This window comes from Lithobates pipiens, unplaced genomic scaffold (genome assembly GCF_037356315.1).
Source record: "Lithobates pipiens isolate NorthernLeopardFrog02 unplaced genomic scaffold, aLitPip1_a1.2 Scaffold_18, whole genome shotgun sequence".
Classification (NCBI taxonomy): domain Eukaryota; kingdom Metazoa; phylum Chordata; class Amphibia; order Anura; family Ranidae; genus Lithobates; species Lithobates pipiens.
In genome coordinates, this window is record NW_027507758.1 from 308,422,768 (window position 1) to 308,449,083 (window position 26,316).

The 26,316-nt window shown below is 41.7% G+C and overlaps 1 protein-coding gene across 2 annotated transcripts in view; it reads left to right on the forward strand.

Moving 5' to 3' along the window:
• The window catches only part of USP45 (ubiquitin specific peptidase 45), a 286,672-nt gene that overhangs the window by 38,823 nt on the left and 221,533 nt on the right, over nucleotides 1-26,316 (forward strand). For both annotated transcript variants that reach the window (XR_013276728.1, XM_077487200.1), the window contains exon 5: nucleotides 5,024-5,124. Coding sequence is in view for 1 of the 2 variants with exons in the window: in XM_077487200.1 (XP_077343326.1) it covers nucleotides 5,024-5,124 (101 nt within the window). In the remaining variant the exon portion in view is untranslated. The remainder of the gene's footprint in view (nucleotides 1-5,023; nucleotides 5,125-26,316) is intronic.

Here is a 26,316-nt window from a genome sequence, read left to right on the forward strand (position 1 = left end):
GGAGCTGCGAGACCCCACCGAGAAGATGGATGCGGCGGACTACAGGGGACAGCGGTGACTTGGCTGGCTCCTGTGTCAGGTAAGTGACACATAATGGACTACTATGCGATGCATAGTAGTCCATTATGCTTTGCCTTTGCAGGGAATGAAAGAGGAAGCAAACTAATCAGGGTTTACTTCCTCTTTAAGGAGAGGAAATTAATTGTACTACAACACCTAATGGCTACATAATACAAGTGTGTAAAAATATTATGGAAAAGAAATCTACCGAAAATCCAACACTGAAACCTTACCAAACTATAATTTTCATAAAGAAAAAATGCTTTCCATAGTGTTATATAAAAAAAAAAAATGTAAAACATTTTTAAAACTCTAAAATGCACTTCAAATTAAATAAACCTTTCACAAAGTTTTTCAGCAAAGAAAAACCTAACCCTCTATAAACCACCACCATTCAATTTAAAAAGTCTGAACAATGTTGACACCCCACATGACACTCCTGAATGCCTCACAGAGCTTTTTAATGTAAGAAATATATAATATAGCGCTCCAGATGGCACTCCGGCTACTGACCTCCCCTGGATGTTAAGTGTGCTTGCTCCACATGCAATGATCACGTAATGACGACATTCTAGAGTCTCACTCCAATGCGATCACCTTTGTTGGTATAAAAGACAGTCCATACAGCACAAGAAGCATAAGGGACAGCTGTAGCTAACGCATTTCACACCCTCACTGGTGCTTAGTCATAGCTTTTAAATGTAAGCAGGACTCATCAAATGCTGCCTCTTAGCTCTGCCCACCGATCACCTATTGTGGCGTGAGAACATGTGGAAGGTTATATAGCCGCATTATAGAAGAAAAAAAGGTATGCTTTCTGGAAACTATAGTTTGTTTTATTAGTATTACGGTTATTTTAATGCTATTACTTACTTCACATGTGCATGAACATGTTCTGATGGGTTTACATACATTTTAAGAGTTGACTTGGATAAATGTTGCAATAAATCATATAACTGACTGTGTTTGTTTGTAGGAGAAAATACATCCTTCTCAGCAGTCATAACTGTGGTATACGTATGTGCCTTATATGTGGTGGTGTTTGGGAGAAGATTGCCAAGCATTTTAAATTTAGTGCTGGCTTAAATTGGGTTATTTTTTTTCTATATTATAATGTTTCCAGAATGGTTTGAATTGATATAAGGTGGGATGTAAAGTGGAACTAAACTCTCTCAATAAATATTTAAGTGGTAGTAAACCCACAAGCAAACATTTATTATATTGCAGCTTAACCATGTTGGATGTGATGGCTGTATTAATTTTCTTTTTTAGAATTTATTTTGTTTTCATCTGCTGATCTTGCCACTAAGTCTGTTTTTCAGTAGAACAAGCTCTCCAGCAGATCTGTTACAGAGAAGAGGCAAACAATTTAACACCAGCAGGGGTGCTTACAATGACCAGCTTTTATTGATTATTATGTAAAACCTTTATCACAAAACGAAAAAACACTGCTCTGCCTGCTTAAAGTGTGAGCTGGAATTTGGCATCAATTTGTTAGTGTGTCTAAATCTGCTAGTACATTTAACCCCCCCCCAGACTGATAGTGCTACTGTCCAAAGGTGCCCCCTGTGCTCATTCATCCAGAGTGGGGGCATTGTATCACAGGAGGTGTGTTACTGGTCAGATCATCAGGTGGAAACAGTAAATGAAGGAGATGTAAATGGATGCAGCCACCACTTTTTTAAATCCTTATGCTGCTAGCATTAGTATATAGATAGGAAAGTATATTCGATTTACTTGTTTTATACTTTTTTTTTTTTTTTTTATGCATGTTTTTCTCCTATGCAGACAAACCCAAAGCAACTTTTCTAAGATGAGGTGAAGAAAGTGACTGTTTAGTTGCTTGGATTTTTTATTGTGAATCTAATTTAGAAGTAGGTTAATTAATTAGTATTTTTTTAATTGTGTTTCTATATACTAGACCATTGATGGTCTACTTGAATAATGCAGAAGGCCCCAAGAGAGGCCCCCGAGCTGTTGAAGGGGCTGCACAATGGCAGCGTGCTTTTGTGTGTTGAGGTGCATTGCTTCAAGTTAGACAGTCCATCAAAAATAAATGGGTTGTAATGCATCTCGGCACCGAAAATTTCAGTCATGCTGCATGACTACACTGAAAGGAAAGTTGGAGTAAAGAAGCCCCAGTAGTTGGTAAAATACTCACTCAACAGTGTGTCTAAACATCCGTATGGGTAGCTGCAGCTTTTTCAATATGTACACATTAACCATATATATATGATTTTTTTAAATCCACGCTTAACCAAATCTAAGTATACCACAATGCTGTGAAAAAGTATTTGCCCCCTTAATGATTTTTTAATTGTCACACTTAAATGACTCTGATCATCAAACTAATTGTATTATTACACAAAGATAACCAGAGTAAATACAAAATACAGTTTTTAAATGATGGTTTCATTTATTAAGGCAAATAAGCTGTCCAAACCTGCCTGGCTTTATGTGAAAAAAAGCAATTGCCTCCTAAACCTAATAACTGGTTGTGCCACCCTTGGCCGTAACAACTGCAATCAAGCATTAGTGATAACTGGCAATCAATCTTTCACATTCCTGTGGTGCAATTTTGGTCCACTCTTCTTTGCAGAATTGTTTTAATTCAGCCACATTGGAGTGTTTTTCAGCATGAACGGCCGGTCATGATACAGCATCTCAATTGGATTTAAGTCCGGGCTTTGACTAGGCCACTGCAAAACCTAAATTTTGCTTTGTTTGAACCATTTGGGGTGGACTTGCTGTTGTGTTTCGGATCACTGTCCTGCTACATAACCCAAGTGCACTTGAGCTAGAGGTCAAGAACTACTGGCCGGACATTGTCCTTTAGGATTTTCTGGTAGAGCTCAATTCTTGGTTCCATCAATTATGGTAAGTCGTCCAGGTCCTGAAGTGGCAAAGCAGCAACATCACGCTACTACCACCACCATGTCTGACTGTTGGTATGATGTTCTTGTTAGGAAATGCTGTATTTGTTTTATGCCAGATGTAACAGGATGCAAACCTTCCAAAAAGTTTAATTTTTGTCTCATCGGGCCACAGAATATTTGCCTAAAAGTCTTGGATAATCGGGATGAGCCTTTGTGTTCTTTTTGGTCAGCAGTGGGCTTTGGCCTTGGAACTCTCCCATGGATGCCGTTTTTGCCAAGTCTATTTCTTATTGTTGAATCATGAACACTGATCTTACCTGAGGCAAGTGAGGCCTGCAGTTCTTTAGATGTTATGGGTTCTTTTATGACCTCCTCTGAGTCGTCCTCATGCTCTTGGAGTAATTTTTGTGGGCCGGCTGCTCCTGGGAAGGTTCACCACTGTTTCAAGTTATCTCCATTTGTGAATAATGGCTCTCCCTGTGGTTCAGTGGAGTTCCAAAGCCTTAGAAATGGCTTTGAAACCCTTCCTAGACTGATGTACATTACTTTGTTTCTAATCTGTTCTTGAATTTTTATAGATTGTGGCATCATGTGTGGCTTTTTGTGATCTGTTAGCGTGCTTCACTTTGTCGGACAGCTTCTATTTATTTGGTTTCTTGATTCAACAGGTCTGGCAGAGGCAAGTGAAATTTAACTCTGCTTTTCAAAAAAAATTTGGGTAATCACAGTTCATTCAGTCAACATGAGAGGGGGCAATTACTTTTTCACATAGGGCCAGGCAGGTTTGAACTGCTTTTTTCCCTTAATAAATTAAAAAATAATTGAAAAACTGCATCTTGGATTTACTTGGGTTATCTTTGTGTAATATTAAAATTAGTTTGATCTGAATAATTTAAGTGTGAGAAATATGCAAAAAATAAAAAAAATCCGGAAGGGTGTGTGTGTGTGTGTGTGTGTGTGTGTGTGTGTGTGTGTGTGTGTGTGTGTGTGTGTCTGTGTGTGTGTGTGTGTGTGTGTGTGTCTGTGTGTGTCTGTGTCTGTGTGTGATAATTGTACCAGAAAAATGTCTCCTTGCAAAGTGGTAGTCCTCAAAAAGTGCTTGAATAGTGCTCGCTCTTCTATATGTAACAAAGTACCATACTCTCCAGTGGCAACACTCCATTCTGTATAAAATCAGTGCCATTGTGGGACCACACTTATACCAAGGTAGGTCTGTAATGCTTGTTTTATCTGGTCTCGGCCACTATGACACAGGTCCATAAGACAGCTTACATGCAGAGAAGGATCTCATAGCACATACCATTTATTTAAAACCAACAGTTACTCCGGAGTCATCTGCCAATAAATGTATAGCCTGCTGTCTCTCCAATGCAGGAGTCGGCATGCATTCCAGTCCACAGAAGTGGCCTATAGACCAAATGCCTTCCCACCCATATGTGTGCGTGTTCGTCACTTTCAGGACATTAGGAGGCGTGGCCAATACCACTCGCTCCTCTTTTTGTTGTATTGGTGACATTGGCAGCAATAGAAACCCCTTGCATTAATGTTAGTGGCCACAATAATAATGTCAACATTGGTGTCTGTGGCCACACTAATAACACCCTGCATTGGTGTCAATGGCCACAATAATAATAAGCTCTGGTCCCCAACAGGTGGTCCCAGCCGAACACATGATGGACCTCACACAAAGGTCCTAGACAGTGTATGTGCTTGAAATAGACACATATAAAGTCATAAAGAAATTGAAGGACCTGCATGGAGCTTTGCTTCCTCAGCATGGTCTGAGCAGATCTGAATAGGAAGGAAAACCCTCTGCTCTTCTAATAAATTGAAGCATTTTCTTGTTAAGTGATTTATAATGAGGAGGATGGACATAACATTTTAAGTGCATTAGACCCTGAGCTTTCTATTATCTGCTCCCACATTACAAGAAAAGAAGAATTAAGTGTTGTTGATATTAATATAAGGAAACAAGTGTTTATTTCAAAGCAAAGCAAAAAACAATTTTTCCTGAGAAAATATTTTCACCCTTATACAGTTACCTTTAGTATGTGAGTAACCCACAGACATATGTTCTGTCTTTTTAGTTGTTATGAATGTGATGAGGAACTTTCAACTCACTGCAACAAGAAAGCACTGGCCCAGATGCTGGACTTTCTACAGAAACATTCATCACGCTCTGAGAAAGGTACAGTCTATGGAAATAAATATCTTTCTGTTTTATTCTAAAAACAATTCTAAAAAAAAAAAAAAAGTAACAATAAACTATAAATAGCACTTTCATATTATATCTTGTACTATAAGGCCTTATGTACACTGCGCTGCTAAACTGATGTTTAGGAGCAGTTGTGCCTTTTTTTCAGCTGCCCCTGAACTCTCCTCTGTTATCTTATCAATACATGTACACAGGGTTGTTTATAGTTGTTTCTAGACAGTTGAGTTTAGAGGCCTTTTGTGAAAAGTAAAAAAAAAATGGGTTCAGATGCTGAGTTTAGAGGCATTTCAAGTGCCAAATGCTTATAAACACGGTAACTCATGTTTAGCCGCATTTCGTTAACAGGCGGTTTTTAATTTTTAGCTATTTTGAAAGAAACAAATAATTTTTTTTTTTCCAAAAGCGGCAAAACTGACGTTTTAAACGTGGGTTACTATCTGTCAAGTTAAATCATTCAGGAGAGGTTGTAAAAATGTCCGATGTACATTAAGCTCAAATTGCCATTTTTTTTTTTGTTTTAGTTTAGGCTAGATGCACGTGCAGCTTTTAATTCTCTTTGAGCCTTTGGTGTCATGATCTGTGCTTATGTCTGCCCACCTGTCCCCACATCAATTTTAAGAGTCCATTCAACCTTTGCGACTAAAAAATATTGCGATTTCCATTGTGGCTTTGCCCTGCGACTTTGATACCCCTTTGGATGAGTGTGAATTTGGCTTTGACCAATGTGATTGTTTTGTTTGTGCTCCACAAAGTCAACAGACATGTGCAGAACAAAAAAAATTAGTTTTGGTTTCTTTATTTTCTAACAAATTCAAAATTTTTCAAACAATTCAAATTCTGTGCTGGTTGCCGCGTCCTTAACAACCGATTACTCTTCTGTCAGTGGGTGTCTCCACTGACGGCTGTATGTATTAAAAAAAAAAAAGAATGACCGGGGGGTGCGGTAATGGGGGGGGGGGGGCAGGGGGTTCGCTCCCCCGCCACAGTATGATCCCGCTAGGGGTGTCGGGGGATGGGAATACCTCTATTTCCTTGGTGCTCTCCTGCAGACTGGTTTACCTAGTAAGTTGGCTTAACAGGAATGGAATATCCATTTTAATTTTTTCCCAATTGTTAGCTTTTTGTCATGAATTGGTCATTATCCAGGATTTACTGTTAACAAACCTTTAAATTGATTGTTCAATGGATCGAAAAAAAATCAAAAAATCTTGGCAATGAAAAGTAAATAAAAAACGGTGCGGGGTTTTATCTATAATCTATATCAGACCCTTATCCAAGTGTGCAGCCCGGCAGGTCAGGAAAGGTGGGGGACGAGTGACCACCCCTGCATACCATACCAGGCCACATGCCCTCAACATGGGGGGTTGATTTTGGGGCAGGGCCCCCCTCAACCCTGGCTGGTGGCTGTGGGGATTTGCAGGCGTGGGGCTTATCAGAATCTGGAAGCTCCCTTTTAACAAGGGTTCCCCCAGATCCCAGCCCCTCACATGTGAATGACACTTCACGACTTGTTGACAAGTTCTTTTATTAATTATTATTATTATTTTTTTTAAATGCCCCCCCCCCCGGTGTAGATCCACTGTCAATCATGCAACCCTTCGCTACCGCCGGCCCCAAGGCTTCCGCCATCTGTCAGCTCCACTGTGTGACTGCTTTAAATAACTAAGGGGCATGGCCACCTGGTGACCTACCGGGTGGCCCGCTTTATGATGACATCACCAATCCAGCATGCTCTGTCAGTGACATCAGAAAAGGGTGGCATCGCCCCTTAGTTATTTAAGACCTGAGAGACGGCAGGAGCCTTTGTCTGAGCCAGAGTTTTTTTGTTTTGTTTTTCTGTTTTTTGTTTTTCATTTTTATTTTTTTATTTTTTTTGTGGCGGTGGGCGGTGTGATTGACGATGGATGTACGTCGGGAACTTATTATTTTTTTTTTTTAAAGCATTTGTCAAAAACTCATGTTGTCTTTACTCACTTTTTACACTTTTTAGTGAATAGGTGGGGGTACTGTGTACCCCATACTCCACATGGGGGGGGGCGTGATCTTGGGGCCCCCTTATCCACCAGCCAGGGTTGTGGAGAAGAGGCCCCCACCACTGGAAATTTGAAGAGCTGTATGAATCCAATGGTTGGCATTTATCAAGCAATTTAGCAACATATATAGAAATCAGACTGCCTCTCTTTTAGCAAAGTCTGTAGGTAGAACTCTGTAGGTGAGTGCTGTGTCACGGAAACAACTACTGGTGCGCTTGAAGCACCCAGCATATGTGAGTAATCATTTGGCTACACCACAATATTTCCCACTCCGTTTTTAAGATATAAGCGCTATTGGATTTTTTTTTCTTTATATACACAAACGAGTATGGAGGAGACTACGGGACTGGAGACCGCGTTAATAAGGAGGAAACACAAGGTGATTTGAACACCTTGATTATAATCCGGATGGGACTAAAAGGTGCTATCTGACCGAACTTAAAGGGGTTGTTAAGGCAGTGCTCACAATCACTGCCAGCCCCTCTGCTAAGATAACATTTATATCGTGCATGTCGTTTTTTTTTTTTAATTCATATTCTAAATACCTTATTTCTTCTCACAGATCAGCGATCACGTGACCGTCCGTAGCTCTCTTCCTCCAAAGTATGTACTATGTAGCGAGGGGCCAAGATCTCCCTCTGATGTCTGCTGGGCAGTCATGTGACCTCCTTCTGTAGTACATGCATCGGAGGAAGAGAGTGACGGGTGGTCACGTGACCGCTGATCGGCGAGAAGAAATAAGGCATTTAGAAGATGAATTTTAATAAACATTCACTATATACTACGTTATATTCTACGTTATCCAGGCAGAGGGGCTGGCAGTGATTGTGAGCAGTAATTTTTGCACTGCTCAGAGCAGTGCTAGAAGGGACGGGCTCACACACAGAGCTGACAGGCAGGCGGGGGGGGGGGGGGGGGGACATGGGAGAGCAGAGAGGAGAGCTGCGGATGATGGAGGCACATAAACTGACCATCAGCAGCCATGATAAACTGTGGTCAGTTTAAGGGGGGGGGCAGAAGCAGGCAAGATCAGCCAGGTTTTTTAGGTGATAGAATGGGTCAAGTTACACCGCACAAGCCCTGTGCTGTTATTTATGCTTTAACCCCTTCCCGACCAGCAGCTGCAGTTGTACTGTGGGCAGGTTGGCTCCCCTGCACGAGCCATCGTAGCTGTATGTTGGCTCGGCGGTGCACGCCCACATCGTGTTTCCTGAGCCGATGCGCGTGCCCAGCATGTTTTGTAAACGCATAACTCCTGGTTCTGTCAAGGGAGAGGAGACAGTTTATATGTTCCTACCAAGTAGGAACAACGATCTCTCTCTCCTCCTCTAGTCGGTCAAATTTCCCCCCACAGTTGAAACACATTTAACCCCTTGATCGCCCCCCTGGTGTTAACCCCCTTCCCTGCCAATGACATTTATAAAGTAATCCGTGGCTATTTATAGCACTGATAGCTGTATAAATGTCAATGGCCCCAAAAAAGTGACAATTCAATATACGCTTATTGGGTTTTTTTTTTTTTTTACCAAAAATATGTAGGAGAATATATATTGGTCTAAACTGATGAAGAAATTTAATTTTTTTTTACTTAGTTTTTTGGGATATTTATTATAGCAAAAAGTACAAAATATTTTTTTTTTTTTTTTGCTATAATATTATTATAATCTATATTATATATAATATAATATTGTTAAAAAACGCATTATTTTTTACTTTTTGTTATAATAAATATCCCCCAAAAATATATAAAAAAAAAATTTTTTCCCTCAGTTTAGGCCGATACGTATTCTTCTACATATTTTTGGTAAAAAAAATCGCAATAAGCGATTATTGATTGGTTTGCGCAAATTTTATAGCATTTACAAAATAGGGATAGGTTTATAGCATTTTTATTAATTTTTTATTATTTTTTTTTAATGGCGGCGATCAGCGATTTTTATTGTGACTGCGACATTGTGGGGGACCCATCGGACATTTTTGACACATTTTTGGGACCATTGTCATTTATACAGTAATCACTGCTATATAAATGCAGTGATTCCTGTGTAAATGACACTGGCAGTGAAGGGGTTAACCAGTGGGTGGCAGTGTAGGGGTTAAGTGTTCCTAGGGGTGTGTTACTAACTGTGGGGGGGTTGGGCTTTCATTTAGTGAACACTGATCTCTGCTCCAATCACATGGAGCAGAGATCAGCATCACTAGTTGCTAGGCAGAATGGAGAAATGCTGTTTACACGGCATTTCCTCCATTCAGCCGCCCCGTGAGACGATCGCGGGTATGCCCGCGGTGATAGAGTCCGCGGGTCCCGTGACCGGACTCACGGGGGTCCCGTCCAGCGCGGCAGCGCGCTCCCGATGGCAGGGCGGCATTGAAGATTGGACGTACCTGTACGCCAATATGCCTGCCCGTGCCATTCTGTCGACGTACATCGGCGTGCGCTGGTCGGGAACCGGTTAAGTGCCCAGTGGTCAAGTGGTTAAGGGACTGAAGTGGTCAAAGGAACAGGATTCTTTTTTTTTTTTTTTTGACAAACGCATTTGGGCCAAACTCGCGCAGGACTCTTTTTTTTTTTTTTTTTTTTTTTTTAGTCTGCACCAGAATCACATCACATGGGTTCGTACTGTCATCTGCAAACTGATCTGGGGTGTAATTAACATTGTGTGAACACCTACAGCGGTTCACAGAGGGCAATGTGAACTGCCTGCGATTCAGGTGCAGGGTTTCCCGCATTGCACCAGTGTGAACCAAGCCTAACTGTATCTCTCACAAGGGCCAATGTTGTAAATTGATACATGTTTTGTTTTTCAAATAGGTTTAGGATTGTTTTGGATTGGTATATTACTTTTGTACTTGTTTGGAAAACACATGCTTGATCAGAGGTATTCAGTAGCACAGCAAATTGGTTGTTTGAATCTTACTGTTTGTTTGTAACAACTGTGCCTGTAATTCTGAGCAGTCACTTGCAATAGATGTAAGAAATTCTGAGACAGATTTATCACTGTAGCTGAGACATATGTTCAGATGCACACTTGGGTAGTGGTCAGGGTCAGCCGAAGGAGGCATTTAGCTGTAACCTTCTTTATCTATCATATAAATATATACAGACACACCAGCCATACCTTTATGACCATCCCCCTAAATTGAGTAGGTTTCCCCTTTTGCTGACAAAATAGCCCTGAGCCGTTGAAGCATGGACACCACTAGACCTCTGAAGGCATGTTGTGGTATCTGACACCAAGTCATCAGATCCTTTAACCCCCCTGGCGGTATTCCCGAGTCTGGCTCAGGGTGGAATTTTTATACCAAAAGCGGTAACCCCGAGCCAGACTCAGGACCACATCGCTGGATCCAGGAGGACGCTTACTTAACTTCTCCCTTGGATCCAGCAATGTCCCCGCGCTGTACGAGCGGCTCGTCCTCCGCTCGATTCATCACGGAGCCGATCTCTGTGCCCTGCGAGCGTTGCGACGCACGGGGATGGAGATCGGCGCCAAATTCAAAAAGTGAAACACACACATTACATACAGTATAATGTAATCTTACAGATTACATTAATGTGTGTAATTATTTCACCTCCTCTTTGTCCCTAGTGTTCTGCCCAGTGTCCTGCATGCAGTTTTATATTATGAAAACTGTTCTTTATGCCTGGAAACTGGAGATTGTCCATAGCAACCAAAACTGTCCTTTTACATCAAAAATTAGAATCACTCGCAGAATTGAGCGATAGCGATTTGTGGGGAGATCCGTCATCAAATATTGAAAAGTAATGACAGTGACAATTCTGCAACTGAGCAAATTTCAGTGTTTTTGATTTGATTACATTATTGAATAATTTTTATTATTGTTATATTATTATTTGGTACAATTATTTATAATTTATTATATTATAATTTATGATTTCATTTTTCAAACTTTATCATACCCGGCATGTCTGCTAGACTCTGGTTTGGACAGATTTAAGTGAGTTATTCCTGAAAATTACAGGACTATAATATAAAACACCAAATTTTCATGAAAAATAATTGTACCGCTTTTAGCACCTAAAATCCGAAATAATCGTACCGCCAGGGAGGTTAAGTCCTGTAAAGGCCCGCACACACGATCCGAAAGTTGTAAGTAAAAATTCATCTGAACATTCTGCTGATTTTCGGATTGTTAGTATGGTGCTTTTCGACAGCCGATTACAGTTTTTCATCTGACAAAAGCTGGATGTGCAGACTATAAAATTTTTGTCAGATGTGAACACAACGTCCGATTTTCGTATAATTTTACGGTTTTGGACAAAAAAAATCATAAGAGCATGAATACACTGGCTTAGAAACGAAAGAATACATACAAATCTATTCAACACATTGGGGGTTATTTACGAAAGGCAAATCCACTTTGCACTACAAGTGCAAAGTGTACTTGGAAGTAAAGTCGCTGTAGATCCGAGGGGGACATGCAAGGATAGTAAAAAACTGAATTTTAGCTTCCACATGATTGGATGATAAAATCAGCAGAGCTTCCCCTAATTTCAGATCTACCCCTCAGATTTACAGTGGCTGCACTTCCAAGTGCACTTTCAGTGCAATTTCAAGTGCACTTTGCACTTGCAGTGCAAAGTGGATTTGCCTGTCATAAATAACCGCCATTACGTCTCTTCTGAAGTTGTATTGTGTCGTAACCTCTTCACTTTTGACGTGAGACTAGCACGCAACAAAAAAACTGATGTACGGTCATCCCAAAATCTGATAGTGTGTACGAGGCTTTAGTTGCGAGGTGGGGCATCCCTGACTCAGACTTATTTTTCCAGCACATCCCACAGATGCTCGATTTGGAGATCAAGTCAAAACCTCAAATTTGTTATTTTGTTTTTCAAAGCATTCTTGAACCATTTTCGCAATGTGGCAGTATGCATTATCAACTGAAAGAGGCAACTGTCATCAGGAATACTTTTTCCATGAAGGAATAGGTTTGGTCAGCAACAGTGTTTAGGTAGGTTGTACATGTCAAGTAACATCCACATGAATGGCAAGACCAAGGTTTTCCAAAAGATCATTGCCCAAAGCATCACACAGCCTCTGCTGGCCTTCCTTCTTCCCATACTGCATCCTGGTGCCATCTCTTTCCCAGGAAACGGCTTCCTATTGTGGCACACTGAGAAGAGGAGGCACCAGGCTTTCTTTTGAAAGTAAAAATAAATACAGAGTTTATTATATCGAGAGCTCCCCCACCCATCTGGCTTGCATTCTGCTTTAAGGTGATTTATACAATCAGATTGGTCTGATTTGGTATTGCAACCAAGCCTTATTGAAGCGCACACTGTTTTGTTGGCTAAAAAAACAAAAAACACTCCTTTATAAAATTAGGGCACACTAAATACTGCAAAAATGAATTAAAAAAAATCACAATCTTCCTATTCATTTTACAGCAGGGTAAATGTAGTGTTAAAGCTACACAATTGTATTTACAGATAAGCTTTCTTTTTTAACAAAATAAAATAAAGTTATTTACAGCTTGCTCTAGATTTATAACTGTATTTTTAATTGTGTTTTATGAACATATACGTAGACATTTGCACATATTTCTGGAGTACAGTAGCCAGTGCATTTAATAAATTATTGGGGGATTCTGTCTTGATTTTTCAGTTGACAGTAGTAGTACATACCCTGTGATTCTATAGATTCCTGACAGCTAGGACGGAGTGATCTGCTGTTGAATTTGCATATCTTGCTCTCCATATGTCCGTCTGTATTTTGTATTTTTTTTATTTTTTTTAATCTTTGACTTTGGTAAAAGTGTGTAGGCTGCCGAATACATTTGAGCGATTTCCTTTCACTTCAGCTGTAAAAATGTGCAAATGACATTAGTGATGCTTGAGAGACTTCTGTAATTACATTAAATGACAGGGATAAAGACGAGTGCTGGGTTCCCAAAAGAATGCTTGCAGCTGTGAGAATCCCACAGCTGATTCTGTGGGCTGCCGGACCCACCATTCCACACATACTGTGAATGAGAGAAGGAACATGTTGGACATGCTGGAAGAACAAAACAATGCTGCTTTCTAGGGAGAGCCACCCTGGAAGTTGTTGTAGTTGAGCCTAATGGCATACAAAGAGAACTGCAGGTGTAATTAGACTTGCCTAAACAGTCTATTTTTCGAAAATGCTAATTTGTTAGACAAGAACACTTTAAGACCATGCTGAGAACCAACTGATTGATCTTTTCAAATTTGATATTTTTATATTTTTACTTTAGTTGTAAGGACACCAAACATGTCAGTTTTTCTTGAAAAAATAAAGGGGATGCTAATTTGTAGAGGCAATCAGTGCTTTTATTGTACAGTTTATCTAAATGCAGTTTTTCAACTGAGTAACCAGTTGGTACCTCTGCTTTGTGTAAGTTATTGTATTCTGACGGTGGGTAGACTTTACTGTTGTGGAAATTTTATTAAGATGTATTGTCACAGTGTCTCACAGACTGACACTAGTTGTAACTCATTTTGGTAGTGAAAAGCTTCTTGAGGATGCAGAGAAGTGTTTGCAAAGTGGGGATATGTCCACCAGCGAAGGACCCCTGTGCAATGCACAGACAATCATCTGGGAGGGATGAGTTCACTCTGCAAAGACATCAATTATGTGGAATGTGCACTCCTGTCTCTCGTGTGTCTGATCAATGAGTAGGGAAGCTATGGTGTGTTCCTCCAGATAATCTCCCATCCTCAGGAATGGTAGATTAATCTGGGCATGCATTGTTCTCTGAACAATGCAGAATAGGGATTCACGCCAATGGTGAAAATGGCGGTCTTTGAATTGCTATGGTCGGAGACAGCGTCCATGATTTCAAGGCCAGTCATGCAGCTTCCTTTGTCTAGCTGAAGATGATGGCTTACAGTTACAGGGGGCGGGAAATTATACATGCTGCCCCTGCCCATAGACTTCCCTAGTCATTGTTCATTGGTTGAGATTTGTATATCTCCTCCTGTTTGAAGGAATGCCTGTGCTTGACTGGCTGAATGTGAAACCAAGCTCTATTGTTAAGTACTCTAAATAAACAGAACACAGGCTCTAGAGAAGTGGTTCCCAACCTGGGGTGCAACGACAATTTGCTAGGGGTCACTGAATCCTCGCATCGCTCTCTCCCAGCTTTTTCGCGGCTGCCCAGCAAAGTTGTCCCCGTAGCCTGTGGCCGCCCAGCCACCCATTCAGTTCACAGCATTGCTGGGGGGCAGAGACTAGAGGTCAGCTCACTGGTGAGGAATCTGAAATGGGAGGGGCTGGAGGAGACCCTGTCTCCTGATTTCAGGATAGGTGTAACTGCTGGGAGACACCCACAGAGCTGGAGACATAGTGAAGCCAGAGACACAGTGAGTAATGCTACCTGCAATTAGATTTACCATTTAAAGTCCCCTACAGTTCTTGAATCAGCAGATGAACTTGATCAAGAGCACCTAAGTTGGCTAAGCAGAACTCCACCCAGCATTGCCACTCATCCAAACTCCCGACCCCAGCACTGCCACTGATCCCACCCTCCACCAGCACTGTCACTCATCCCATTCCCCTACCCCCCCCCCCCACCCACCAAAGAGTAAGAGAAGGAATACAAATAGAGAATACATGGAAGGGAGAGCAAAAGAGGGGGAGGGACAAAGAAAAAGGGAGAGCGAGAATGAGAGAACAAGAAATATGGCTAGAGAGAGGGATGGGGAAAAAAAAACAAGAAATGAAGAGAGAGATAAAAGGGAAATAAATAAGAATAAAGAGAGTGGTACATCCTAAAATGTACCTTAGGGGGTTTCAATACTGTACGAGTGGAAGGGACTTGGGTTGGGACTTGGACGTGGGTTAGGGGCCAAATTACTTGTGTTGCCTTGGGTGCTGACAATCCATGCTACGAAAATGTTACTGTCAGGGTTCCCCACAAGCTTGAGAACCACTGCTCTAGAGGGACAGTCGAGCTGCGGATCTAAAGATGTAAGGATGGTGGTCATGTCTGTTTACATGGGAAGATACGGTAAACAGGGGTTTAATAAGATGCATTATACCAAAAGTCTGAAAGGATGCTCTATTAGCGCAGGAGACATGGATTACACACAGCATATAGCGGAATTTCCACTACACCCCGAATTCACAGTACACTGATTAGTGCTGCTAGCTGTATATAGTTATCTATTAATAATAAATTAGTCACTTGTGCTCCAAGTGAAAAAACTGGGCCAGGCAGGATCCTTATTGCTGAAGAGACATACTTCGTTCTCTTCTGCATTAAACTAAACCTACCTACCTGCCTGTTCACAGTCTTCTATAGAATGTGTAGTTGCGCATGCAAAGCTCCATTTACATTCCAGCACAGTGCCTGTGTGGCGGAATGACTGCACTCCTGCTCATGCATGGGAGTGACCTCATCCTGCACCAGCCAATCAAGATGGCCGAAAACTGGCACATAAAGACGCCGGGAGGAAGATGCTGATGAGGGACCTTGTGGGTGTTGGACTGTTAAAGCAGGGGCAGGGTGGATATAAATCAATAATTTTTTTTTTAAATATAAAAAAAATGTTTTTTTTTTGTTTTTTTTTATTAAATTTATTTTAATAAAAAAATGCTTTTGGAGTAAAAATCTCTTTAACCACTTCAGCCCCGGAAGGTTTTAACCCCTTCCTGACCAGAGCACTTTTTACAATTTGGCACTGCGTCACCTTAACTGATTGCGCGCTCATGCAATGCTGTACCCAAATGAAATTTGCGTCCCCCCCCTTTTTTTAATTTTGGTGCTATTTGATCAGCTCTCTTGTTTTTATTTTTTGCGCTATAAACAAAAAAAGAGCGTCAATTTTGAAAAAAAAAAAATGTAAATGTCCCCAAAAATGTTTTTAAAAAAACACATTCCTTCATCAGTTTTAGGCCAATATATACTCTACATATTTTTGGTAACAAAAATGTATTAATTGGTTTGCGCAAAAGTTTTAGTGTCTACAAACTATGGCAAATATATATTTTTATTTTTTGTACTAGTAATGGCGGTGATCTGCGATTTTTAGCGGTGTTGTGACATTGCGTCGGACAGATCGGAAATTTTGACAAATTTTTGTGACCATTGACATCTATACAGCGATCAGTGGTATAAGAGTGCACTGATTACTGTGTAAATGACACTGGTAGGGAAGGGGTTAACACTAGGGGGCGATCAAGGGGTTAAATGTGTTTTCCCTCAGTGTGTTCTAACTGTATGGGGATAGGACTGAGTAGGAGAGGAGACATATCGCTGTTCCTATTTCTTAGGAACAAACAACATGTCTGTTCTGCTCTGACAGTACAGGGATTTGTGTGTTTACACACACAAATCCTCATGTTGGTGGTTGCGATTGCGACAGCCGTCTACACGCATCGTGTCCCCCGCCGTGTAGTCGGTTCCCGACTGGCTCGTATCTATTTATGGGGGCGCGCCCTCTGCTGGCTCTTAAAAAAAACCCTGTATGGGTACGGGGTTTTCGCACAGGGATGCCATTCTGCCCCCGTAAATAGACGTGAACCAGTTAAGATACTTTAATAAATGAGTTTATTCAGCATGAAATGGAGCTTAGTTATGTAGCATGAGACTGTATATTCTGCAATATTTAAATTTTTGGTAAACTCTGCAAGCTGAGATAACATGCACTGCATTGATGAGTTCACACAATTTCACAGTAAACCTGAGATAAAACAAAGTTCAGGAATATTCCTTTATTTCATTGTTTTGCACATCTATGTACATTACAAATTGTATGATTGAATCGGTTATGATGTCGCTGTTTTACAAAACTGACAGCTTATTATTCTAATAGGAAACCTTCATTTTGTTTGCAAATATTAACAATTCTAACTACCAGCAAGAATGAGTCCTTACATTTAAAGAGCACCTGTCATTTTAGATCCATCATAGCGGTACCAGTTAGTGGGCATCCACTCAGCTGCTGCCACCACGTCCCTCACCTTATGTCACTGCCGCATCACCAGCCGTCCCATTACAGTGAATAGGAGTGTCGGTGAGTCGACAGCGGTTCAGAGATGACAGTTGCTCTTTAAAAAATATGATTTAAATCAAGCCTTTTTACTAGTGATTTAAATTATGATTTAAATCGACTTGATTTAAATCAAATCCACCCTGAGCAAAGGTAAGTATTTTGGAGTTTTATTTCCCCCTTGTCTCCAACGAACACTTTTTGAGATAAAGGTTTTACATGAATAAATAAAAGGTCACTGTAAACACCCCTGATGGTGTTAAATGGTTTATCTCAACCCTCTAACTGCCAATTCCGCTGGAGTGTAGTCTTTAAACCCCGGTTCACACTGAGCTTCGGGAATGAAGCCTTGCCAGTTCAGCTGAACTTTCACGATTTCACTCCCGCATGTCAGTCCCGATTTCGCCCGCGATTTCAGAGACATCTGTGCAGAATGTTCACACTGAGCTTCGGGAATTGGTGCGGCACTGCAAATGCAGATGTATGCTGCTTAGGACAGTGCTTAGGACGGTGCCATTGCCGCCAATTTGACATGTCAAATTGCATGTCAAATTGTACCAATTTGAACCAGGGCTTAAAGGCGGTTGGAAAATACCAGACTTACTGTCTGAAAAAAAGAACCGTTGTGCTAATGCTATTATTAGACTGAATCATATATGTAATTTCGATTTTTCTCAAAGTTCCACTTTAACAGCTATTAAATTGAGATATTCGCTACGTGGGTAGTGATTTGTTCTCAGTGGGCTGGCATAGACTTGCACCGTAAAAAGACAAAGTAAAATACTGCAAAGTAGGTAGTATGTAATCAGCCAATATGATTGTCCTCATGTACGTACTGTTTCATATTTACAAAGGATTAATCAAAATAAGATTTTTAATTTGATAACTAATATTGATAAGATCTTTTACATCAATCTATCTTGTTGATGTGCATATTGTTGAAAAAGCTACATTTACTTTAAGGGCTAGGGTACACAGAATTTTTTTGGCCTTCCCAATACAAGTTGGTATGAAGGCAACTCCTGAACACACACACAGCACACCCTCCAGCTCAAGACTTCCATGGAGATATCTGCTTTATACTGTAATCAGGGCTCCCTGGCCTAAAGCTGGGTACACATGGGCCGAAAATTGTCTGAAAATGGTCGTTACGGCAGGAACTGGCTGACCTTCGAGCTGTGTGTACAGCTCCTCGCCACGACCACCTTCTGTCAAACAAGCATGCTGGAAAAGTGCATTTGATCAGCGCTCACATACAATGATGGGGTAGTCCCCATGTGAGAACACAACAACTTAGTGGGGAGATCGCAGCGCTAACATCGGATGTGTTAGTATGGTGATCTGTAATTTTTTTTTTTTTTTAGTTCAACAAAAAAATACTTAGTCACTTCATCTAATAGTAGACAGGAGAGATTATAGTTTATCATGAGCCATTTCATTTGAATTGAACAAAGTTTAGGTCAATGTTCTTTGAATGTGATGTTGGATGGGTGTCCAAGTAGGGAATTTTATTGTACCTTCAAACTCTGAGCCTTCATACTTGAGGGGCCCAAGGAGTAAACCGCAGCTATTTTTCTGGTCATTTTCGATGGGCTGCCTAACCACCATGCACCTTTTATTTACTGGAAAAAAAATAATACATGCTGCAGTTATTAAAACTGTTAATTTTAATTTCAAATTTACATAGGCTTTACCAAGATATTTGAATATGTAGCTTAAGGTAAGATTATTTTAGGTAAATGTTGTTCCTATTTGGGATTTTTTTTTTTTTTAATCACACTGGTAGTTTTATTGTATACTACAGGCATTTAGCAATCCCTACCATGTATGCTCAGATCGGCACACAATGTTGTTTTGTACCTGGTACCCATTGTCATTGGCTGTAATTGACAGCTGAGTAGACTACAATGCCTGAAACACCTACCTCTCTGATGTCCCTGAATGCCTGTCAACAGATGAAATAGTTGGTGTGCTGTGTGGAAGAAGCTGATCTGAGGTCTGAAATTTGTTCATTGAGGTTGATCTGAAGTTTATGCATTGGGGTGAATGTGAATGTGTGGTGAATGTGAGGACTGACATTTATGCATTTTGGCTAATCTGGGGTCTGAAGATTTATATATTGGGGCTAATCTGAGGTATGAAGAACATGCATTTAGACTGAACTTAGGTCTGAAGCAGTGTTAATTTTGATGTCAAATTTCGATTTGGTTTTAGTCATAATTTTTTTACTAAAATGCCATTTTAGTTTTAGTCATCTGAATTGTTTTAGTCGACTAAAATCTCCAGTACATTTAAGTCTTAAGAACTTATAGTTGTATTGCTAGTGGCAGATTGAATTCATTAAATATATATTGAATGAGTTTACGTTACCATTAGCAGTACAGCTATGAGTACAAAAACTGAACACTAACTAAAACTACAATGCATTACTATTCATTGGCATGTCGGTTGCCTAATGTTTGTGAACATGACACTTAATGTGAAAAAAAGGTTGTTGACCCCTGGTATACCATTATGCAGATAAAATGAAGTACAATTTTTTGTTTAATTGAAATGTATAAAAAATAAGCAGCAGTGAATAATCTTACAGAAGACAAGTCTGATCAAGAAAAGAAACCTATTAACTGTGCTGTTATAGTATAGACCTTCAGCTGAAGGACTAAAGAGGTGTTTTCTATAGAGCGATGTTTGGCCTTGATGCAAAGGTTGCATTTACAGCACAGGAAACAAAGACTACAATGTCAAATATATATGTTGGTATGATGGAAATATGCATAGAGGAGTTTAATAAACATGGGTTCATCTTTGATAATTTTTTTTTTTTTACAAGCTGTCTTTGTAGTTATAACAGTGACTTAAAATAACTCACACTGAATAGTGGAGGCTCCTAAACATGTATTTTGTATGAAATAAATACTACAATGGATAAAATATACATTTGTGTAAAATAAATACTGTGCATTGAAGTCTGATCAGCATGGAGTTCTAAGATATTTGTTACCAAGTTGTCTTTGGAATTATAAAACATTGCTGTGTGAAACAAAGGCTTTCAAAATGAACACATTCATTGATGTAAACAAGCGATATTGATTTAATAATGCCCACGTATTGTATATCTCAGCATTATGAAAATGATATGCAATGATGCAAAGTAAAATTGATGAAAATCTTAACATATTTTCCCAAGTGTTCTTCCAGGACAGCCCTTGAGAGATGGAGCTCCTCCCATCGACCCAGGAAACACATTGCCACAGTTCAAAAGGCGGTCCCTCAGGTCCCTGGTCAGTCATTTGTGTTTCCTCCGTCGGAGGAACATGTTGCCAGGAACCTGAAGGCCCCTCTCAGGGGCTGCCTGAGAACCTGTAGCCATGAGGGACCGGGTCCTATTCCTTGGCTGCAGTTTTGGGTCCATACCTTTTTTAAACGGCTCGGGTACCGTCCAGCTGATTCGGAGCAGACCCGTTACCCTCCTCCTTCCAGTGCCGAGGTGGCCAGGGGCAGAATGGCGCTGGTTTCCCCCAGGAGCGGTGAGTGGAACCTCCATCTCAGCTCCTTGTTGCGGTGGGGTCGGAGACGCCGAGCGTCACTTCCGGCGGAACCGCGTCATCACTGCGTGCCGAGACTTCCGGTTCCGGGTCTCTAAAGGTACAAGGAGGAGAGGGAGAGCCAGCGCTGTGCCTGTGAAACCCGACCAGCGTCCAGCAATACCGGACTAGCGGCGGGATCGGGAGCATCAGAGGGGGACCATGGAGGCTATTCCCCAGGATACTCCGGCGGAGACAGGCACCAGCCAATCCCAGGTAGGCTGCTGGGCATGCTATTACTCTGGTGGAGTGGTGGTGTTTGTAGGCTGGGTCCTGTAGTGCCCCACGGTGGCGGTTTACTCACAGTGAGATTGTTTGCACTTGGTGATTGAAGGAGGGACATGGGGCTGACGCTAAGAAATCCTTTGTCTTCTTATTTCAGGCTAAAGATATCCCAAGGGAAGACAAGACAGGCCGCAAAAAGTGTCCTAATTGTGGGAATAGGTTGTCCTCGGGCTCTAACAAAGCCCTATGCAAGCAATGCATTGCAAGCTTGCTTAAATCTGAGGCAGATTCCCCTTTAGCAAAGTTTTTGGGCTCCTTTAAAGAGGAAATGGCGTCGACCTTTAAGTCCCTCCGGGAGTTAATCACTGACGTGGGATCAGCTGCAGCTGCCTCCACGAGCAAAGCAACTATAATCTCTTCCTCACCATGCCTTACAACACCCAGCTCAGGGGAGCCCCGTATGATCAGGGAGCCTAGCCCCACGTTGATTAGCCCCGATTCCTCTGACACTGACTCGGGTCAGGAAGAGGATCAAGTAACATCCAAAGCCTCAAAGTATAGATTGTCTCTTGAGGAAGTAGATGAGCTAATGGGGGCTATCTATGATACGCTGGAAATTGAGGAGGAAGAAACTCAGTTATCTAGACATGATCAAATGTATGAGGCTCTGGGGAAAAAGAAAGCAAGGGTTTTCCCTATACATAAGGTGCTTTCTGACCTTGTCCTTAAGGAGTGGTCTGAACCAGATAAAAAGGTTTTCTTTCCTAAATCCCTTAAGAGAAGGTTCCCTTTTGATGAGAGCCCAGAGGCGGTCTGGAATAAAAATCCTAAACTAGACGCCCCTTTGTCCAAAATCTCAAAACAAGCTGATCTGGCTTTTGAAGATATGGGTCACCTAAAAGATCCAATGGACAGGAGAACTGACATTGTCTTAAAGAGGGCCTGGGATGCCTCTATGGCAGGCTTAAAACCAGCTCTAGCCACTTCTTGTGTAGCTAGAAACCTGGAGTTCTGGTTGTCGCAACTTCAAGAACATTTAAAAGCAGGCACTCCTAGGGGGGAGCTTCTGAAATCCTTCCCTATGCTTTTTAAGGCCACCAGTTTCATCTCTGACGCCTCCACGGACTCCGTAAAATTTGCGGCTAAGTCAGCAGCACTTTCAGTGGCAGCAAGGAGGTCAGTATGGATGAAAACCTGGGGGGGAGACACGGCGTCTAAGACCCGCCTGTGCAGCGTCCCTTTTACAGGAGACTTAGTCTTCGGGCCTGAATTAGACTCCGCCTTAGAAAGGACGGCGGATAAAAAGAAAACCTTTCCCGCAAAAAAGAAAAATTTTCAAAGAAAATTTTTTCGTCCCTTTAAAGAACCCTCTAAACCAGAGAAGAGTTCAATCCCCAAAAAACATTGGTCGGGGCATAAAGGGAAAGGAAAAGGGGGCATACTGTTTAGCCGCCCCAATCAGGATCCCAAACCCCAGTGATGCCAGGGTCCCTGTGGGAGGAAGATTAAGCCAATTCCTTCCACAATGGGAAGAGACAACTTCAAACGAATTTGTCTTAAACATAATAAAAAGGGGTCATGCGCTGGAGTTTCACAGCCGCCCTCCTTCAAAGTTTGTAGTGACAAAACTTCCAAGTCACTCAGAAAAGGCCAGGGCCTTACCCTTACTGATAGGGGAGATGGTGGATCAAGAAGTATTGACACCAGTCCCTATACAGGAACAAGGAGACGGTTTTTACTCTCACATTTTTGTAGTAAAAAAGCCGTCAGGAAGATTCAGATTAATTATGAATCTCCGACCATTGAATCGCTCCATCCGTTACAAGAGATTTCGGATGGAGTCCATTTACTCCATAAAGAATCTCCTGCAGAAAGAGATGTTTATGGCTACCCTGGATTTAAGGGATGCTTATCTGCATATTCCAATAAAGGAGGAATGCCAGAAATTCCTTCGAATGGCAGTACAGATAGACACAAGGGTTTACCACTTTCAGTGCCGAGCGCTTCCCTTCGGTCTGTCATCCTCCCCAAGAATCTTTACCAAAGTTCTCGGAGAGGCTTTAGTTCCACTGAGGCTTCAGTCAGTCTCAATTATTCCCTACCTAGACGATCTACTCCTAACAGCACGCTCGGAGAGTCGTCTTTCTCAGGATCTGGAGTTGACTCAACTCAGCCTGAGTCGGTTAGGGTGGATTGTCAGCCAGGAGAAATCCAAGACAACCCCCAACACAGGAGATCCTGTATCTGGGTTACTGGATCAAGTCAGTAGATCAAAAAATTATACTGCCGGAAGAAAAGATTTTGAATCTGTGGCAGAGAATATCTTTTCTTCAATGCAGCCCCAAATGTACAGTGAGGGAAGTAATGTCGGTCTTAGGTCTTATGACAGCAGCCATTCCAGCCGTACAATGGGCCAGGTTCCACCAAAGAGACCTTCAGGGGTTTCTGCTAGAACAATTAAGGGGCAGAGATCTGGAGGAGGAAGTTTTGATCCCCTCAAGGATAAAACGCTCCCTCTGGTGGTGGAAGGACAGGGAGAACCTGAACAAAGGGGTTCATTGGGTCCTTCCTATCACTTCAACACTGACAACAGATGCGAGCAGTTGGGGCTGGGGAGCCCACCTCGGCTCAAGCTGGGTCCAGGACAAGTGGACCCCGGAAGAGAAATGTTTCTCTTCCAACTGGAAAGAGCTAACAGCAATCCTGAGAGCGGTCTTAGCCTTTCACCCCACAATACAGGGTCACCATCTACAAGTCCGTTCAGACAATATGACGGCTGTAGCATACATAAACAAACAGGGAGGTACCAAAAGTCCTCGTTTGATGGTAGTAGCCAGACGCATTTTCCAGTGGGCAGAAGCCAATCTGGAATCCATTTCTGCAGTCCACCTGAAAGGGGAGCTGAACAACACGGCGGACTTCTTGAGTCGACAAAAGATTTCGAACCAAGAATGGTCCTTACACCCAGAGGCATTCAATCTCATAACAAATCACTGGGGAAAACCAGAGGTAGACCTTTTTGCGAACAAAAACAATGCAAAGGTTCCAAATTTTTTCTCGCTAAACCCAGGAGATCGGCCCCTGGCTGTAGATGCCTTGCAAGCTCCATGGTCTTTCAGTCTGGCGTATGCTTTTCCCCCTCTTCATCTCATTCCGAGGGTCCTAGCAAGATTCCTCAAGGAAAAAACCTGTTTGATTCTAGTAGCACCGTTTTGGCCCAGGAGACCATGGTTCACAACGTTGCTACAATTGACAGATTGTCCACCTCTAAGGCTTCCCTACAGACAGGACCTCCTGTCGCAGGGACCTCTTTACCATCCACAGGTCGCCACACTGAAGCTTTCGGCGTGGTTACTGAGGAGGAAATCTTAAAGAGTAAGGGCCTGACAGATGAGGTAATTGCGACCTTACTACAGAGTCGCAAACCAGTCACGAGGGCTATTTACAAAAAAGTCTGGCAAAAATTTAATAGCTGGTTGAATAGCCGTGACATAAACACGGCTAATATTCTACAGTTTTTACAGGAAGGTGTAAACAAGGGTTTAACCCTAAGTACCATTAAGGTACAGATAGCTGCCTTAAGTGTGTACCTAGATGAACGTTTACAGGAAAATCCTTTTGTCGCTAGATTCTGTAAGGCAGTCGCTAGACGCAAGCCAGTCAGAGTCACCAAAGTCCCATCCTGGGATTTAGCAGTTGTACTAAAAGCTTTCTTGGGGTCACCCTTTGAGCCTATCTCGGAGGCCTCCTTAAGGCTTGTTACATTTAAGACAGTACTCCTGGTGGCAATCACTTCAGCCCGTAGGGTCAGTGAAATCCAAGCCCTTTCCATCAGGGAACCTTTTCTACAGATCCTAGAAGACAGAGTCATTCTAAAGACAGACCCTGGGTTCTTACCAAAGGTAGCATCTAGCTTCCATAGGTCCCAAGATATTGTCCTTCCCTCATTTTGTCAAAATGCAGCAAATGAGAAAGAGGAACGTTTTCATTTATTGGATGTGAGGAGGTGTATTCTAGAATACCTTAAAGTAACAAATCCATTCAGAATTTCAGACTCCCTTTTTGTCCTTTTCTCCGGACAGCGTAGGGGACAGAAAGCTTCAAAAGTAACCATAGCTAGATGGATTAGGCTAGCTATAGCAGAGGGGTATAAGGCCTTGAATAGAGATCCTCCTGAGGGTGTTAAAGCTCACTCCACAAGAGCGTTGTCTGCATCCTGGGCAGAAAGAGCTGGTGCCACCCCGGAGCAGGTATGTAAAGCAGCCACATGGTCAAGCTTTTCCACCTTTACAAGGCATTACCGACTGGACTTAATGTCTAGTCAGGATCAGGCCTTTGGGAGGAAAGTCCTCCAGGCCGTGGTCCCCCCCCTAATCTGGTAAGTACTTGGGGATCCTCTCAAGGGCTGTCCTGGAAGAACACTTGGGAAAACTGGAGTTAGTACTTACCGGTAACTCCTTTTCCGGTGGTCTTCCAGGACAGCACGATCCCACCCTTTATTTGATTATAATGATGTACTAATGTTATTACCTGTTATGGTTTATATGTTTTTCAGTTCCATCCTTCGGTTCTTGGTGAATGACTGACCAGGGACCTGAGGGACCGCCTTTTGAACTGTGGCAATGTGTTTCCTGGGTCGATGGGAGGAGCTCCATCTCTCAAGGGCTGTCCTGGAAGACCACCGGAAAAGGAGTTACCGGTAAGTACTAACTCCAGTTTTTTCTTTACATTACTGTACAAAAGAATAAACAACATTGCTCTCCCACCCTCTCCAGTGTAGCGTGTGTTATATATATTTTTATATATATATATATATATATATATATATATATATATATATATATATATATAGATAGATAGATAGATAGATAGATAGAGATGCGTTTTAACAATCTTTTTTGGCATTCTTTATTATAAATATACAGTGAGGGGGAAAAAAAGTATATGATCCCCTGCTGAATTTGTATGTTTGCCTACTGACAAAGAAATGATCAGTCTATAATGTTAATGGTAGGTTTATTTTAAGAGTAAGAGACAGATTAATTTTAAAAAGTTATAAATTCATTTTCATGAATGAAATAAGGAATTTGACCCCTTTGCAAAACATTAATTAGTACTTTGGTTGGAAAACCCTTGTTTGCAATCAGAGGTTTTTTGGTCCCACTTCTTTTTTGCAGATCCTCTCCAAATCATTAAAGTTTCGACGCTGATGTTTGGTAACTCGAAGCTTCAGCTCCCTCAACATTTTTTCTATGGGATTAGGTCTGGAGACTGGTTAGACCACTCCAGCACTTTTTTATGTGCTTTTTCATGAGCCACACCTTTGTTGCCTTAGCCGTGTGTT